At 49.2% G+C, this 18,832-nt stretch overlaps 1 protein-coding gene across 1 annotated transcript in view; it reads left to right on the plus strand.

Annotated features, from left to right (window-relative positions):
- LOC134752313 (protein mahjong) overlaps nucleotides 1-18,832 on the plus strand; it is a 61,990-nt gene that overhangs the window by 18,729 nt on the left and 24,429 nt on the right. Inside the window, exons 12-22 of the mRNA XM_063687983.1 lie at nucleotides 648-759; nucleotides 2,168-2,304; nucleotides 4,578-4,662; nucleotides 5,055-5,215; nucleotides 8,791-8,921; nucleotides 9,038-9,129; nucleotides 9,890-10,012; nucleotides 11,332-11,485; nucleotides 13,000-13,145; nucleotides 14,124-14,356; nucleotides 17,664-17,669. Of these exons, the coding sequence (XP_063544053.1) occupies nucleotides 648-759; nucleotides 2,168-2,304; nucleotides 4,578-4,662; nucleotides 5,055-5,215; nucleotides 8,791-8,921; nucleotides 9,038-9,129; nucleotides 9,890-10,012; nucleotides 11,332-11,485; nucleotides 13,000-13,145; nucleotides 14,124-14,356; nucleotides 17,664-17,669 (1,380 nt within the window). The remainder of the gene's footprint in view (nucleotides 1-647; nucleotides 760-2,167; nucleotides 2,305-4,577; nucleotides 4,663-5,054; nucleotides 5,216-8,790; nucleotides 8,922-9,037; nucleotides 9,130-9,889; nucleotides 10,013-11,331; nucleotides 11,486-12,999; nucleotides 13,146-14,123; nucleotides 14,357-17,663; nucleotides 17,670-18,832) is intronic.

The following is an 18,832-nucleotide window of genomic DNA, read 5'->3' on the forward strand; positions in this document are numbered from 1 at the left end:
GCGCAAAGGTGCCCATCACACTAGCCGCGTTACCACGTTGAATTGCGATGGACAACCTTTGCACCAGGTACAGTCGAGTTCATACATATGTATACATTTCTTCACCTTAATCCATTGCAATAAGGTAAAAAAATGTATACATATTTATGAACTCGACTGTACGAACCCGCGCGGGCGTCAGAGCCCTTCTCCCTAAGAGCTCGTTCCCACTATGTCGGATGTCGGACCGATTTTTAATCGGGTGTCGTAGCGGCAGAACATTTTATATGAAAATGTTCACACACGAACGACAACGATTTTGTGTCGGATCCGACATAAATTATCGTGTGTTTTGTCAGCCCTCCGTCCGGAAAAAAATCGTGTCGGCGGCGCTGTTCACATGATGTCGGATGTCGGACCGACCCCGCCCGCGCCGCACCCCCTGCGCCTCCCGCGCGTCAAATGAGAACCTCAAATGGCACCAGCTGCTTTCATGGCCGACAGCCGACTAGTGTGAACAGAGGCACCGACACCCGATTAAAAATCGTCCCGACATCCGACATAGTGGGAACGGGCTCTTAAACGGGCTCCGAAGGTCGTCCGTTTAAAACGAATCCTCGGCCAGCAAGTAGCTACTTCCGAGCCTTGACAATAATGTACTATTACAGATACGCTCTATGGTTATTGGAGTGTTCGCACGACTCGGGCCGCTGCCACGCCACCATGTTCTTCGGCCTCTCCTTCCAATTCAGAGTCATCTTAGAAGAGTTTGACAATCAGGTAATTCTTAGGCAGACTAATTCCTAGCCATAACGGCTATGGGTGAGAGCGAGAGAGCGCGTTCCGATTTCTCGCTCCCACCTGTAACGTTTCGCTTGTTCGCTTTGATCTTGTTACCAATAAGGGGTAATTACATCACACGTTTAGGGGTGGGGAGCGGGTCAAGAAAATGTGACACGTTGTGACAAGGGGGAGGGGGGGAGTCACGAACTTTGTGACGTCACATTAACTTATTTAAATTATTTTATTCGCAATACAGTTAAATAACAAGTTTTTGGAACGATAATCGTTTTTAATCGTTTTGGGTTCTTTCATTCCTAATCTGTTTTAAGTTATAAAATTACTAATATTTCTTTTGTCAAAAATATTTTGATAAAATATTAATAATACTTTTCATTGAAAAAATGTGACGTCACACCAATGGGGTGGGGTTTGCCAAATGTGACCAAGTGTAACAAGGAGGGGTGAGGGGTCAAATAAGCTCCAAATTCGTGTGACGTAATTAATGGATGAACCCTAATACAAATGTAGCCCCGTTTGAAATTTGAACAGTCGCACCGGCGCTGATACATCGGTTCTAAAAACCGGCCAGTCGGACTCGCGCACCGAGGGTTCCGTACTTTTTAGTATTTGTTGTTATAGCGGCAACAGAAGAAGCGGAGTCTTAGTAATAGGGTCCCGTTTTTACTCTTTGGGTACGGAACCCTAAAAATAGAGAAATAAGTAAGAAAACAGTGCTAGCTCTATACTTCAGTAAATATGGTCCTGTTAGATGCGCGATGGTCAGTTTTCTTACCAAAACGCGGGTTATTTTTGTAGTCAATATCTATATAGCGTCGACTAGTGGATTTATTAGTACTCCTACTTGACAATAGATGTCGCGACGAACGAAAAGTCTAATGCCACAGGGCGGACATGCTATACATAAAAAAAATCACTTGCGTTTCTTTGTGTGAACGGCACGTCTGTACACGCGTCATGCGTCATAGTGTGAGTAAGTTGCTTAAAAATAGTACTGAGCGGCCGGCAAACGGCCGTCAATCTGGTGTCGCGGGGCGAGGGCATGCGAGTCGGGGCGGGGCGGGGCGTGGCCGCTCTGTATGATAATACTATTACTTATTCTGTGCTAATGCTCAACAATTTTTAGCTAATTAATATTAGCTAGTAGCGGTTATAATTAACCGGAACTCTATTTTCAACTCCTGGTTGTAAATTTTTGAGCAATACACTTTTCGTCAGTCGCGACACTCGTGACATCTGGTGTCAAGTAGCGGTACTGATAAATCCGCTACTTGACGCTAGATGTCGACTACGAAATAACCCGCCTTTTGGTAAGAAAACTGATGTATGGAGTTAGCCCTATCCTTACTTATTTCTCTATGGTTCTAAACATTATATTGTGTTTCAGGACGGACTTCGGAAGCTGTATAACGTAATTTCAACACTACCGATACTGGGTTCAGACGAGGAAGAATCTCGTGTGTCTGAGGACGAAACGTGCGCCGCAAGACAGATCGTGCGACACGTGTGTGTCGCGCTTAGAAGGTACGTTAGTTATGTGTCCGTGTGTGTCGCGCTTAGGAGGTACATTAGTTATGTGTCTGTTGTGTTGCATTTAGAAGATAGTTATGATGTAGGGTCCTACTTTATAACGTAATCTTGAAACTACTATTGGGCTCAGACGAGGAAGTATCTCGGTGTTTGAGGAGTGAAACGTGCGCCGCCAGACAGATCGTGCGACACGTGTGTGTTGCGCTTAGAAGGTACGTTAGTTATGTGTCCGTGTGTGTCGCGCTTAGAAGGTACGTTAATTATGTGTCTGTGTGTGTTGCGCTCAGAAGATAGTTAAGAAGCAGGGTCCTACTTTATAACGTAATCTTGAAACTACTATTGGGCTCAGACGAGGAAGTAACTCGGAAGATGAGACGTGTGCCGCCAGACAGATCGCGGTACATGTATGTGTCGCGCTTAGAAGGTACTTTATTAACGTACTAGCTTTTGCCCGCGACTTCGTCTGCGTGGACTTAGTAACCCCAGCTAGAGTAAGAATAGCGCCTGGAGAAAGTCTTATAGCAATTATTAAATTTGAGCATATTATGCACACAAATTAGCAGACACTTCATTAATTATCACAATTCCACCCCGCATTTACTTTCTTAAGGGATGATTTTCGGGATAAAAACTATCCTATGTCCACCTCAGGGACTCAACCTATCTCTATGCCAAATTTTATCTAAATCGATTCAGCGGTTTAAGCGTGAAGAGGGAACACACAGACAGACAAACTTTCGCATTTATAATATTAGTATGGATCATTGTCAATCAATCAATGAATCTTTAAATTGATCTTTGTGGATCAAATTAAGCTGCAGCTTCTCGATGATCTAGATGTTAAATGATATATTCGCGAGACGCGATTTAAGCCCTCCTACACGTAACTCGATTGGAATAATTGATTTTATTTATTTCTCTTTAAATTGGTACTTTACAACAAGCTGTAGGGCTACATGACTGGCGCGACAGTATGTCGCCACGAGATAGACTACTCGTCTTTTACTAACTGTATGAATTAAAGGGGGACGGGTAGTCTATGTCGCGGCGAGATACTCTGAGCCCGGCAGGAAAAGTGCATATTCATAAAGTGCGTATGCAATTTTTCCGCCGGGTGCTGCCGTATAGGGTAGTTTGCCCCAGCATATTATTCTTTTTTAGGGTTCCGTATCCAAAGGGTAAAAACGGGACCCTATTACTAAGACTCCGCTGTCCGTCTGTCACCAGGCTGTATCTCGTGAAACGATATAGCTAGACAGTTGAAATTTTCACAGACGTATTTCTGTTGCCGCTATAACAACAAATACTAAAAAGTACGGAACCCTCGGTGCGCGACTCCGACTCGCACTTAGCCGGTTTTTTTTAATTTGTTTTTTATTTGGAGATCCTACAGCTGTGACATTATCATAAAAATAAAGCTTATAGTAGATACAGGACGCCAATGAGGGCTAACGCGTATGAATTCGCCGCTAGGGGCGCTAGTGTTCTTCTTCTTCTTCTTCTTTTAAAATTATGGCTTCAGCCCAGTGGGACTATTTCGCCAGTATCAAGGTATTGAGAGGTTTACAAACGACAAAAATTGTACGGTTGTACAAGACAGTGTACGGTGATTTGTTAGCTCTTGTAAATCGATAGCTAGACTTTACAAGAAGCACGTGGACTACCGGCCGTTGACTCCAAGATGGTGGTTAAACGCGCTTCAAAATTAATTCTCCATTCACTGCACACTACCACATTAGTTTACTGTATAATAAGCTATCGATATTACACTTTAAACAATATTAATAAGCAAAAAATAAAGTAATTAATCACGATGCTAACTATCAAGATGGCGCTCGAACCGGAAGCCGGCGCTAGTGTTGATGGTGGTCTTTTCCATAGTTCGAAATGTCAAATGTCACTTGTCACTTCAATGACTGACAGCTGTTCTTTAGTCTTTTGGACCACCATCAACGGAGGCGCCCACCTCCCAGACTACCGAACATTCTCCTCACGTGTGAAAGTCAAAAACCGACATTGGCAAATTCACCCCGTGCAAAATTGCGGGGAGTAAAAGCCACGTAGGATAAAAAAAAAAAAAAACAGAGGCGCCAACTGGTGAGCAAAAAAACGATAGCCCTCATTATAGGAACTCAGAGGTAGGGACATGGTATTAAACTAATAGGTACTACTTAAAAAGTTACACGGAGAACATGAATATTTGGATGAATGATGCATTAATTAGAAGTAAAGTGTGTTTGAAGGCTACCCCCCGTTTCCCCCTGCAGGTACCTGGAGGCGCACCTGCGCGTGCGCGCGGCGGCGGTGGCGCGCGCGCAGGGCGACAGCGTGCCCGAGCCGCCGCCTTACAAGGTACATCTCTCTTTACTGTATTTATTTAACCTTTATTGCATACCACAAGAAACTACTAATTGCGGACTTAAAGGCATTCTCTACCAGTCAACCATTGGGCCAAACAGAAAATTTACAATTGATGCGGAAAAGGAAATCAGTACAGAGAGATAAAGTCCCTATCTAAATACTACTTATAATAAAACACACCCAATTTCTCAGTAGAAAAAGGCGCGAAATTATTTTTTTCTATGGGAATTCAACTCTTCGCGCCTATATTTGAAACCTGCGTTTAATGTTGGATTATTTGATATATCGATTTCGAAATAAAATTTTAATTTATCTGTAGTAAAAACAAGTAAATGTTTAGGTATCACATAATTTGTTAGTGTACAATAATCCTTCAATTCCAGGCGTCAAAATCATCACCTGAAGAAATCCAAGAGCAAATAGAACTGCTGCAGTCAGTGGCGTGGTCGCGCTGGGCGCCTGTTGACGAGCTAGTAGAGTTAGGAGGCATCTCCTTACTGCTGCAGGTGGTCGGGCTGGCCTACGAGTGGAACTTCAACGGCAGGTATATGCTCTGTATATTGTATATCATCCTGAAGATACAAGAACAAATGGAACTGCAGTCAGTTGCGTGGTCGCGCTGGGCGCCTGTTGACGAGCTAGTAGAACTAGGAGGGATCTCCTTACTGCTGCAGGTGGTCGAGCTGGCTTACGAGTGGAACTTCAACGGCAGGTATATGCTTTATGTATATCATCCTGAAGATACCGGGACAAATAAAACTGCAATCAGTGGCGTGGTCGCGCTAGGCGCCTGTTGACGAGCTAGTAGAACTAGGAGGGATCTCCTTACTGCTGCAGGTGGTCGGGCTGGCCTACGAGTGGAACTTCAACGGCAGGTATATGCTCTGTATATTGTGTATCATCCTGAAGATACAAGGACAAATGGAACTGCAGTCAGTGGCGTGGTCGCGCTGGGCGTCTGTTGACGAGCTAGTAGAACTAGGAGGCATCTCCTTACTGCTGCAGGTGGTCGGGCTGGCCTACGAGTGGGACTTCAACGGCAGGTATATGCTCTGTATATTGTGTATCATCCTGAAGATACAAGGACAAATGGAACTGCAGTCAGTGGCGTGGTCGCGCTGGGCGCCTGTTGACGAGCTAGTAGAACTAGGAGGCATCTCCTTACTGCTGCAGGTGGTCGGGCTGGCTTACGAGTGGAACTTCAACAGCAGGTATATGCTCTGTATATTGTGTATCATCCTGAAGATACAAGGACAAATGGAACTGCAGTCAGTGGCGTGGTCGCGCTGGGCGCCTGTTGACGAGCTAGTAGAGTTAGGAGGCATCTCCTTACTGCTGCAGGTGGTCGGGCTGGCCTACGAGTGGAACTTCAACGGCAGGTATATGCTCTGTATATTGTATATCATCCTGAAGATACAAGAACAAATGGAACTGCAGTCAGTTGCGTGGTCGCGCTGGGCGCCTGTTGACGAGCTAGTAGAACTAGGAGGGATCTCCTTACTGCTGCAGGTGGTCGAGCTGGCTTACGAGTGGAACTTCAACGGCAGGTATATGCTTTATGTATATCATCCTGAAGATACCGGGACAAATAAAACTGCAATCAGTGGCGTGGTCGCGCTAGGCGCCTGTTGACGAGCTAGTAGAACTAGGAGGGATCTCCTTACTGCTGCAGGTGGTCGGGCTGGCCTACGAGTGGAACTTCAACGGCAGGTATATGCTCTGTATATTGTGTATCATCCTGAAGATACAAGGACAAATGGAACTGCAGTCAGTGGCGTGGTCGCGCTGGGCGTCTGTTGACGAGCTAGTAGAACTAGGAGGCATCTCCTTACTGCTGCAGGTGGTCGGGCTGGCCTACGAGTGGGACTTCAATGGCAGGTATATGCTCTGTATATTGTGTATCATCCTGAAGATACAAGGACAAATGGAACTGCAGTCAGTGGCGTGGTCGCGCTGGGCGCCTGTTGACGAGCTAGTAGAACTAGGAGGCATCTCCTTACTGCTGCAGGTGGTCGGGCTGGCTTACGAGTGGAACTTCAACAGCAGGTATATGCTCTGTATATTGTGTATCATCCTGAAGATACAAGGACAAATGGAACTGCAGTCAGTGGCGTGGTCGCGCTGGGCGCCTGTTGACGAGCTAGTAGAGTTAGGAGGCATCTCCTTACTGCTGCAGGTGGTCGGGCTGGCCTACGAGTGGAACTTCAACAGCAGGTATATGCTCTGTATATTGTGTATCATCCTGAAGATACAAGGACAAATGGAACTGCAGTCAGTGGCGTGGTCGCGCTGGGCGCCTGTTGACGAGCTAGTAGAACTAGGAGGCATCTCCTTACTGCTGCAGGTGGTCGGGCTGGCTTACGAGTGGAACTTCAACAGCAGGTATATGCACTGTATATTGTATATCATCCTGAAGATACAAGGACAAATGGAACTGCAGTCAGTGGCGTGGTCGCGGTGGGCGCCTGTTGACGAGCTAGTAGAACTAGGAGGCATCTCCTTACTGCTGCAGGTGGTCGGGCTGGCTTACGAGTGGAACTTCAACAGCAGGTATATGCTCTGTATATTGTGTATCATCCTGAAGATACAAGGACAAATGGAACTGCAGTCAGTGGCGTGGTCGCGCTGGGCGCCTGTTGACGAGCTAGTAGAGTTAGGAGGCATCTCCTTACTGCTGCAGGTGGTCGGGCTGGCCTACGAGTGGAACTTCTACAGCAGGTATATGCTCTGTATATTGTGTATCATCCTGAAGATACAAGGACAAATGGAACTGCAGTCAGTGGCGTGGTCGCGCTGGGCGCCTGTTGACGAGCTAGTAGAACTAGGAGGCATCTCCTTACTGCTGCAGGTGGTCGGGCTGGCTTACGAGTGGAACTTCAATGGCAAGTATATGCCTTTCTATGTATACTGTATATTGATGTCCACTAAAAAGACGAATAACCTTAACTCATACTAAGATAGTTTTAGACCTCGTATACAATATAGATACAATTTTGTTTAAATAAAACTGACTACTACCATCCACTAATTTTGGGTTAAAGATCAAAACTAGAGATGCAACGGATAGTGGGTTGGCCGGATACCGGATATCCGGCCGTTGATACGCCGAATATCGGGTATCCGGCCGCCAATATACGTCTAAAAGTTTTTGTCTGAAATTGAGGAAATTAGATCGCGCGCGTGCGCATAGTTTGGTGCCGGTTGCAACTTGTTTCTAGTTATAGGCATTCGTTGATAGAAAAGTAAACTAAATTAGGTATTAATTCTCACACAGTGTGCATTGAATAGCGGCACGTTACAGTTTTCATTTAAATGTTTTCGTTGTAAGTGCTTAGTTAATTAACTTTCTTTCGTTATTTATACAAATACAAAATACAAAAATCTTTATTTGTTTTAAACACAAATTGCCGTGATTTAGGTGATGGAGCCGCCCGGTAAGCAAAAAATTGCCTGTGTCGGGAGGCACCGCTCTTCCCTAGGTTAAAGTAAACGTATAAGATGTTTTGAGTGTTTAGTGCATATGTTATTCATAAATATCGTGGTTAAGGCGGTTCCCTGAGCCAGAAGGCGAAAAATCTCCTTATATGATCATGTTTTTCTAAGAGGCGTTGATATTCGTAGACGTGGAAAAAAATATATGTAGTTCTTGACTATATTATCTTTAATATCATAGCTTCCGATACACGAATTATGACACTTCGCTCGATACAATTAATTCCCAAAGTAACCTCTAACTCGGACTTTTAATCCAACTTTACTCGGTTATTTATTATGTGATACTATAAACAAAAAAAGAAGAAAAAACAATCTTAACTTAAATAGTAATTTCATAGCTTTCGAATTTCGATATTGTAGGGTAACGTTTTTAAAATAAATAAAAATCGACAAAATTCGATCAAAATGGATACTTGGCGCGCATGCTCTTTCCCGTTCTTTCTTGTGAAATGGGACAGAGACCGCGGCAAGCCGATGGAACGGCCTTAATTACTATCCGGTATTCGGCCGAATAGTAAAAATATGGCAGGATACCGGATAGTGACCGGATATCAGTTGCATCTCTAATCAAAACAAATGTCAAGTTCCCCAATCTAATATGTACCTTATATCTATTGCCTCTAGGTCGGAAACGGTCCGCTCAGCGCTGGACGTGGTCTCCGTATGCTGCGTCGCTCCAAGAGTCCAGCTACTACTAACGGAAAAAGTGGACATGCGAGACGCCGACATGACTACTGGCGTCAACATCGTGCTAGGTGAATATGAACCACAGATTTAATATATACAATAGATGACGTAAATACCACGATTTGTATTGAAACCAAGCGTGCCGACTGTTTAAAACAAAGTTTACTGAGGCGTTGTGTTTTAGGCGCGGCGGACGGCGAGATCTCTCCGGAGCCGGAAGTTCAAAAAGCGGCGCTCAACGTGCTCGTCAACTGCGTGTGCGCACCCGTGCATAGAGTAAGTTATTTATTTTTCATTTCTCATGCTCTGAAAGAGGGTCATTGTTGTTCTAAAAGTTGTGCAGAAAATGATACTTGTCTGCACTAGAGCATTTTACGTTCCAAGTACGTTTTTTTTTTACAATAAGCAATTGAAATTTGGATTTAAATGAATTTGTTATAAAATTTCCATTCTAGTATCCATAGATATTAAAGCAGATCGATACGAAACGTCAATTCAGTATTTTTTTTTTAAATATAAAACGCCCGACATTTGATCTCCAGTGACATGAGAATAGGGCCTTCATTCGTATCGTCTATAATTTAAAAAAAAACATTCGTCTTGACGGAGGATCGAATTGCCGCAATCAATGTTGTCATTTGTTTGTTGGTTTTTTTGCTGTTACGAAAGTAGAATTTTGAAAAGTTGTTGGTAATTTACATTTTAGTTGAAATACGAGTAGTCTCTGTATTTGTTCAAATTTCTTTTTTATTGGATTGTTTTAATATCTATAGTCTATAGATATTTTACAGGTAGCACTAGTAGCAATGCAGGTCATTTCCCTACTGCTTCTGAACCCATCTTAACTTATGATATGTGTGTAGATAAAGTAGTGTATGCAACTGTACATAATTAGGCCTTAAAACTTAAAACACTCGTGTGATTTTATTATGAAACTCGCTAACGCTCGTTTCATAAAACCACACTTCTATTTTAAGGCCTCTCATTATGTATCAGTTGCATAAAGTACTAGTAAACAACTATTTATTATTTGTAGGCAGGCACATCGACGACGCGCTTCTCAATATCAGGGTCGAGTAAAAAGAAAACTGCACTCAAATCGTACGAGGACGTCATACAGAAAGTTTGGGAGAGCGTGCGCTCTAACAACGGAATTATGGTGAGTCATATGTAGAGCAACATACTGAGTGAGACTTTGGGTCAACTAAGCTGTTTTTACATCTTCGTCATACAGAAAGTCTGGGAGAGCGTGCGATCTAACAACGGAAATATGGTGAGTCATATGTAGAGCAACAAACTGAGCGAGACTTTGGGTCAACTAAGCTGTTTTTACATCTTCGTCATATAGAAAGTCTGGGAGAGGGTGCGTTCTAACAACGGAATTATGGTGAGTCATATGTAGAGCAACATACTGAGTGAGACTTTGGGTCAGCTAAGCTGTTTTTACATCTTCGTCATACAGAAAGTCTGGGAGAGCGTGCGCTCTAACAACGGAATTATGGTGAGTCATATGTAGAGCAACATACTGAGCTAGACTTTGGGTCAACTAAGCTGTTTTTACATCTTCGTCATACAGAAAGTCTGGGAGAGCGTGCGATCTAACAACGGAATTATGGTGAGTCATATGTAGAGCGACATACTGAGTGAGACTTTGGGTCAACTAAGCCGTTTTTACGTCTTCGTCATACAGAAAGTCTGGGAGAGCGTGCGCTCTAACAACGGAATTATGATGAGTCACATGTAGAGCAACATACTGAGCGAGACTTTGGGTCAACTAAGCTGTTTTTACATCTTCGTCATACAGAAAGTCTGGGAGAGCGTGCGCTCTAACTACGGAATTATGGTAAGTCATATGTAGAGCGACATACTGAGTGAGACTGGGTCAACTAAGCTGTTTTTACATCTTCGTCATACAGAAAGTCTGGGAGAGCGTGCGCTTTAACAACGGAATTATGATGAGTCACATGTAGAGCAACATACTGAGCGAGACTTTGGGTCAACTAAGCTGTTTTTACATCTTCGTCATACAGAAAGTCTGGGAGAGCGTGCGCTCTAACAACGGAATTATGGTGAGTCATATGTAGAGCGACATACTGAGTGAGACTTTGGGTCAACTAAGCTGTTTTTACATCTTCGTCATACAGAAAGTCTGGGAGAGCGTGCGCTCAAAAAAACAAAAAAAAACATTTTTTGATTTTTTGAATGGCAAATTTAGCAGTCAATCTTGCTGTTTAAGCGGCATAAAGTTGCTTTTTATGGTTTTAATGCTCTAAACTAAAGCATAAAGTAAAATCTTCTGAAGCATAAAGAAAAATCATCTATTACGATAAATACGGTAAAATAACCTTAAATAATTGGTATTTCTGTATATTTTCCTCGCATAAATGCCTATTTTATCCTTGACCTACACCGGTAAATGACCTCGGATGTGACGTGTCACTATGGCTTTGTTGTATAATGTATTATAATTTGTTTCAGGTGTTGTTATCCCTGATGATGGTGAAGCAGCCCATCACGGACGCGGACCGGCTGCGCGGGCTGGCGTGCCGCGCGCTGGCCGGGCTGGCGCGCTGCGCGACCGTGCGACAGATTATATCCAAACTGCCTCTGTTCACTACGTCGCAGATACAAGGTGCGCATTAACTACTATCATCACGGACGCGGACCGGCTGCGCGGGCTGGCGTGCCGCGCGCTGGCCGGGCTGGCGCGCTGCGCGACCGTGCGACAGATTATATCCAAACTGCCTCTGTTCACTACGTCGCAGATACAAGGTGCGCATTAACTACTATCATCACGGACGCGGACCGGCTGCGCGGGCTGGCGTGCCGCGCGCTGGCCGGGCTGGCGACCGTGCGACAGATTATATCCAAACTGCCTCTGTTCACTACGTCGCAGATACAAGGTGCGCATTAACTACTATCATCGAGCTCAAATTTTTGGTGCCGATAATGTCCAATCTCACATAGGATGACTTCAAAAAAACACTTTATTTTTATATCCGAAAAGCAGATAGTAGTTGCATTGCTCATGATTCCACGTTAAAATTTCTCGCTCCGCTCTGATTAAAATATTCTTGATCGATTGCGCTAGGTGTGCACTTAGAATAATAAACCAAACTTAAGTATATAATATATTTTCAAAGGTCGGTAGTTCATTAATAACATCACACAAAATTTAGATTTTTTAGTCTCATTCTCTCAGTAAGCAAAATGTGAAACGCTAATACACATTAGACAAAAAAATTGGACAGGTACCACCATTAGGGAGGCGCATGCATTATGGTATCGTGTGCAGGGATGGGGGGTGGTGGGGGTTCAGAAAAAATTGTACCATTTACTTTTTTTTTCGAAAAACCATCAACTTTTGGGTTATTTAGACTCAGAATCACGAGTACTATTGAATGAGACAAAGAAAAAAAGTGTCCCCAAGTTTTCATACAAATTTTGGGTGTCAGTTTTGTAACGGCCCATACAAAATGTATGTGAAAATGAAAATGCGTTACAACTGAAATTTTTTTGGGGACATATTTTTTTTCTTTTGAAATCGATAGTCCTCGTGATTTTCTGGGTAGGTAGAAATCAGGGATGTTACGGATGCCGATTTTTTGACATCCGCGGACGCGGATGCGGATGCGGATGTCGAGATTAGGCACATAAATAACGTCAAATATTACATTTTTAGTAATTTTTATTTAAAAAAAAGAAATCATTAGTATTTGAACAAGAACATAGGTACCGCACAATCGCATTACGATACTAAAGTCCAAATAAAACAAACTTTTCACTTCTTGTCGCTGTCCGTCATAGGCTAAAGTGCTCGATCGACGAATCACAAAAACGAAACGAGATTCCTATTGGCTAATGACGAAATTACCTAGCACTTACGCCACCGCTTAGACGTTCCTGTACCCACCTGTTCCACATCCGCATCCGCATTAAGCTCCGCATCGATTTTATGCGGATGCGGATGCGATGTTGAAAATAATGCGGAAGTTCCGCGGTTGCGGATGCGGATGCGAATATTCGCAACATCCCTGGTAGAAAATAACACAAAAGTTGATGAATTCTCCAAAAAAAATTAATGGTACACTTTTTGCGCACCGGACGTTTCTGCTTAATACAAATTTGATTTTTATTCGTTTTCAGTGTTAATGCGAGACCCAATCTTACAAGAAAAGCGTCAGGAGCATGTGATGTTCCAAAAGTACGCTTTAGAATTATTAGAGCGAGTCTCCGGGAAAAGTAAACACATGGGCGCAGAATTTGAGACATCACTAGCTAATATACATAGGGTAAGGTTTGTTTGAATAAGTTGGCGAAACGGCTGGTGGATGGGACCGGAGATAAGAGAGCTGGCAGCTTCCTCGCCCAACGCTTGACCATAGCGATCCAGCGAGGAAATGCTGCCGGCATCCTCGGCACCATGCCACGGGGGCCAATTTTAGATTTAGATTTTTAGTTTTATAGTAGTTTTAGTTTAGTTAATTGTAGTTTAATTTTTTTTGTAAGGCTTTATTTATTGTTACTATTAAATCTATTATACATTTAAAAAAAAAAGTTATATTTTAGCATTTCTAGATAATTTATATTTTATGTTTTTATTACAGGTTTTTGTTATTTTTTTTTTTCTAAAGAAGAAGTAGATAGATTTTTTTGGGAGAATATTGTGTGTTGAGTACATCGTTTTTGATCTACTTTGATTAAATCAAAGAGAATTGATTGTAATAGAGAGGTAAAGTCTAAAATACGTGCCCTTTGGTTTGACATCCAAAACAGTACTGCGCCATCTCGTTTACCTGTCAAATTCGCAGCACGAAATTGTCCTAGATTTTACGCATCTCAATCAATGTATCAACTATATAGCTTTTGAATCTAATATTAACTTCTTCGAATTGGCTAGATCGTTCGATTGTTGATCGATTCTCAAATTAATTTATTTCTATTAACAAGTCCCTATATCTTGGTATAAACAGGGCAAAGTATGTTATCTTAATACAACGCACCGCGCGCGACTTGTATGTGTGCGCCGCACGCACACTCAAACAAAATCTCGACCCGCGTTTCTCAGTGCGCAGGTGTTGTTTGAGTGTGCGTGCGGCGACCATAGATACAAGTCGCGCACACATACAAGTCGCGCGCGGTGCGTTTGTATGAAGATAATATACTTTGCCCTGTTTATACTATTTTTTTTTAATTTATAATATTACAATTAAATTTTTTTTTTATAATAATAATTTATAATTTTTTTATATACTATGCCTATATTGCAGGCGAACGTCGTAGCCCAAACCCGTATCCATTACAACGAGCGCCAGCTCCTCCAACTAGTAGCAGCACATTTGGCAGCGCGCGGACTCAGCGAGAGCGCCGCCACGCTGCAGCGAGAAGCGGCCCTCCCCGCCCCCGCGCCCGCGCAGCTCGCGCCCCCGCCCCCGCCCGTCTACACCCCCGCCGCCCCCACCACGCCTACGGCAGCAACGCACAGGGTGAGTGTAGCGAGAGCGCCGCCACGCTGCAGCGAGAAGCGGCCCTCCCCGCCCCCGCGCCCGCGCAGCTCGCGCCCCCGCCCCCGCCCGTCTACACCCCCGCCGCCCCCACCACGCCTACGGCAGCAACGCACAGGGTGAGTGTAGCGAGAGCGCCGCCACGCTGCAGCGAGAAGCGGCCCTCCCCGCCCCCGCGCCCGCGCAGCTCGCGCCCCCGCCCCCGCCCGTCTACACCCCCGCCGCCCCCACCACGCCTACGGCAGCAACGCACAGGGTGAGTGTAGCGAGAGCGCCGCCACGCTGCAGCGAGAAGCGGCCCTCCCCGCCCCCGCGCCCGCGCAGCTCGCGCCCCCGCCCCCGCCCGTCTACACCCCCGCCGCCCCCACCACGCCTACGGCAGCAACGCACAGGGTGAGTGTAGCGAGAGCGCCGCCACGCTGCAGCGAGAAGCGGCCCTCCCCGCCCCCGCGCCCGCGCAGCTCGCGCCCCCGCCCCCGCCCGTCTACACCCCCGCCGCCCCCACCACGCCTACGGCAGCAACGCACAGGGTGAGTGTAGCGAGAGCGCCGCCACGCTGCAGCGAGAAGCGGCCCTCCCCGCCCCCGCGCCCGCGCAGCTCGCGCCCCCGCCCCCGCCCGTCTACACCCCCGCCGCCCCCACCACGCCTACGGCAGCAACGCACAGGGTGAGTGTAGCGAGAGCGCCGCCACGCTGCAGCGAGAAGCGGCCCTCCCCGCCCCCGCGCCCGCGCAGCTCGCGCCCCCGCCCCCGCCCGTCTACACCCCCGCCGCCCCCACTACGCCTACGGCAGCAACGCACAGGGTGAGTGTAGCGAGAGCGCCGCCACGCTGCAGCGAGAAGCGGCCCTCCCCGCCCCCGCGCCCGCGCAGCTCGCGCCCCCGCCCCCGCCCGTCTACACCCCCGCCGCCCCCACCACGCCTACGGCAGCAACGCACAGGGTGAGTGTAGCGAGAGCGCCGCCACGCTGCAGCGAGAAGCGGCCCTCCCCGCCCCCGCGCCCGCGCAGCTCGCGCCCCCGCCCCCGCCCGTCTACACCCCCGCCGCCCCCACCACGCCTACGGCAGCAACGCACAGGGTGAGTGTAGCGAGAGCGCCGCCACGCTGCAGCGAGAAGCGGCCCTCCCCGCCCCCGCGCCCGCGCAGCTCGCGCCCCCGCCCCCGCCCGTCTACACCCCCGCCGCCCCCACCACGCCTACGGCAGCAACGCACAGGGTGAGTGTAGCGAGAGCGCCGCCACGCTGCAGCGAGAAGCGGCCCTCCCCGCCCCCGCGCCCGCGCAGCTCGCGCCCCCGCCCCCGCCCGTCTACACCCCCGCCGCCCCCACCACGCCTACGGCAGCAACGCACAGGGTGAGTGTAGCGAGAGCGCCGCCACGCTGCAGCGAGAAGCGGCCCTCCCCGCCCCCGCGCCCGCGCAGCTCGCGCCCCCGCCCCCGCCCGTCTACACCCCCGCCGCCCCCACCACGCCTACGGCAGCAACGCACAGGGTGAGTGTAGCGAGAGCGCCGCCACGCTGCAGCGAGAAGCGGCCCTCCCCGCCCCCGCGCCCGCGCAGCTCGCGCCCCCGCCCCCGCCCGTCTACACCCCCGCCGCCCCCACCACGCCTACGGCAGCAACGCACAGGGTGAGTGTAGCGAGAGCGCCGCCACGCTGCAGCGAGAAGCGGCCCTCCCCGCCCCCGCGCCCGCGCAGCTCGCGCCCCCGCCCCCGCCCGTCTACACCCCCGCCGCCCCCACCACGCCTACGGCAGCAACGCACAGGGTGAGTGTAGCGAGAGCGCCGCCACGCTGCAGCGAGAAGCGGCCCTCCCCGCCCCCGCGCCCGCGCAGCTCGCGCCCCCGCCCCCGCCCGTCTACACCCCCGCCGCCCCCACCACGCCTACGGCAGCAACGCACAGGGTGAGTGTAGCGAGAGCGCCGCCACGCTGCAGCGAGAAGCGGCCCTCCCCGCCCCCGCGCCCGCGCAGCTCGCGCCCCCGCCCCCGCCCGTCTACACCCCCGCCGCCCCCACCACGCCTACGGCAGCAACGCACAGGGTGAGTGTAGCGAGAGCGCCGCCACGCTGCAGCGAGAAGCGGCCCTCCCCGCCCCCGCGCCCGCGCAGCTCGCGCCCCCGCCCCCGCCCGTCTACACCCCCGCCGCCCCCACCACGCCTACGGCAGCAACGCACAGGGTGAGTGTAGCGAGAGCGCCGCCACGCTGCAGCGAGAAGCGGCCCTCCCCGCCCCCGCGCCCGCGCAGCTCGCGCCCCCGCCCCCGCCCGTCTACACCCCCGCCGCCCCCACCACGCCTACGGCAGCAACGCACAGGGTGAGTGTAGCGAGAGCGCCGCCACGCTGCAGCGAGAAGCGGCCCTTCCCGCCCCCGCGCCCGCGCAGCTCGCGCCCCCGCCCCCGCCCGTCTACACCCCCGCCGCCCCCACCACGCCTACGGCAGCAACGCACAGGGTGAGTGTAGCGAGAGCGCCGCCACGCTGCAGCGAGAAGCGGCCCTCCCCGCCCCCGCGCCCGCGCAGCTCGCGCCCCCGCCCCCGCCCGTCTACACCCCCGCCGCCCCCACCACGCCTACGGCAGCAACGCACAGGGTGAGTGTAGCGAGAGCGCCGCCACGCTGCAGCGAGAAGCGGCCCTCCCCGCCCCCGCGCCCGCGCAGCTCGCGCCCCCGCCCCCGCCCGTCTACACCCCCGCCGCCCCCACCACGCCTACGGCAGCAACGCACAGGGTGAGTGTAGCGAGAGCGCCGCCACGCTGCAGCGAGAAGCGGCCCTCCCCGCCCCCGCGCCCGCGCAGCTCGCGCCCCCGCCCCCGCCCGTCTACACCCCCGCCGCCCCCACCACGCCTACGGCAGCAACGCACAGGGTGAGTGTAGCGAGAGCGCCGCCACGCTGCAGCGAGAAGCGGCCCTCCCCGCCCCCGCGCCCGCGCAGCTCGCGCCCCCGCCCCCGCCCGTCTACACCCCCGCCGCCCCCACCACGCCTACGGCAGCAACGCACAGGGTGAGTGTAGCGAGAGCGCCGCCACGCTGCAGCGAGAAGCGGCCCTCCCCGCCCCCGCGCCCGCGCAGCTCGCGCCCCCGCCCCCGCCCGTCTACACCCCCGCCGCCCCCACCACGCCTACGGCAGCAACGCACAGGGTGAGTGTAGCGAGAGCGCCGCCACGCTGCAGCGAGAAGCGGCCCTCCCCGCCCCCGCGCCCGCGCAGCTCGCGCCCCCGCCCCCGCCCGTCTACACCCCCGCCGCCCCCACCACGCCTACGGCAGCAACGCACAGGGTGAGTACCCTTCAACTAGTATAGACCGCGGGCCAGGAACTCGTATAGTGGTTAACGGCTTTGTATGATGAACCATCGTGAACGTCAGCTGCCGCTCCGTTGGTGGGTTGAGGAATGAGGAGGAATATATGAGTTTAATAAATAAATACAAGATCTCAGTTTCGAGAATTTTTTTTTTACTTTCAAATAGAAAAAAAAACCTAATAATTTTGTATTGTTTTAAGACAATGGGTCCCATACAGACATTTGATCCTCAAAACAAACCTGATCGACTGATACCATTAAAGAAAATTGGCAACTACCCTGTTGTAATTACTTATTTGGCTGACGCGATGACCCAAAATAAGTCTTGGCCTTCAGCACAGGAACACGCCACTTTGCTCGCTCCAGAGCGGTATCAGTATCACTGTAATGGCAATTAGCCACTTTCAGTGGTTTTTTTTATACTACGTCGGTGGCAATCAAGCATACGGCCCGCCTGATGGTAAACAGTTACCGTAGCCTATGGACGCCTGCAACACCGGAGATATTACACGCGCGTTACCGACCCTTTAATAGTACATTATTGTCGAGGCTCGGAAGTAGCTACTTGCTGGCTGAGGATTCGTTTTAAACGGACGACCTTGGGAGTCCGTTTAATTGATTCCGAAGCCAGCAAATAGCCTTCCAGCCGAGTCATATATAGTGCTTTTCTCAAAAATGGCGCGATAAATACAAATATAATAGAAATATTTTACAGAAGCAACGTTCTTATGTATATATTTTCACAGAAAAAAGTAATAAGATTTGCTTTGCCGCCGTTTTATTTTTTTAATTAAAAATAAAAGTGTATTTTTCTGCTGAAAATACGCCAATCTATTTGAGACACCTAAATAGTCGCGGTACCAACATTATAATAATAAGTACTGATCATCTGTTTGGCTGTTTAATGGACCTATGCCTTCATTTGATATGGCCACTTCAACTTTTAAAAATAACTCGACAAATAATGGAATTTGTATGCAACATTGCAGTCCCGAAATCGAGACTGCAATGTTTTTAACTTTTTAATTTTTTGACTGACCATAAACTACGCACTTCGCGACCTACTTTTTAACCGGCAATGTCGACTTTGCCGTCCATTTTTGAGAAAAAACCTGTACACTCCTTTCAGTGTTTAGCAGTAACGATTTGGTTTACTGCGACATAAACGCATATTACTTGTG

This window comes from Cydia strobilella, chromosome 24, assembly GCF_947568885.1.
Source record: "Cydia strobilella chromosome 24, ilCydStro3.1, whole genome shotgun sequence".
Classification (NCBI taxonomy): Eukaryota; Metazoa; Arthropoda; class Insecta; order Lepidoptera; family Tortricidae; genus Cydia; species Cydia strobilella.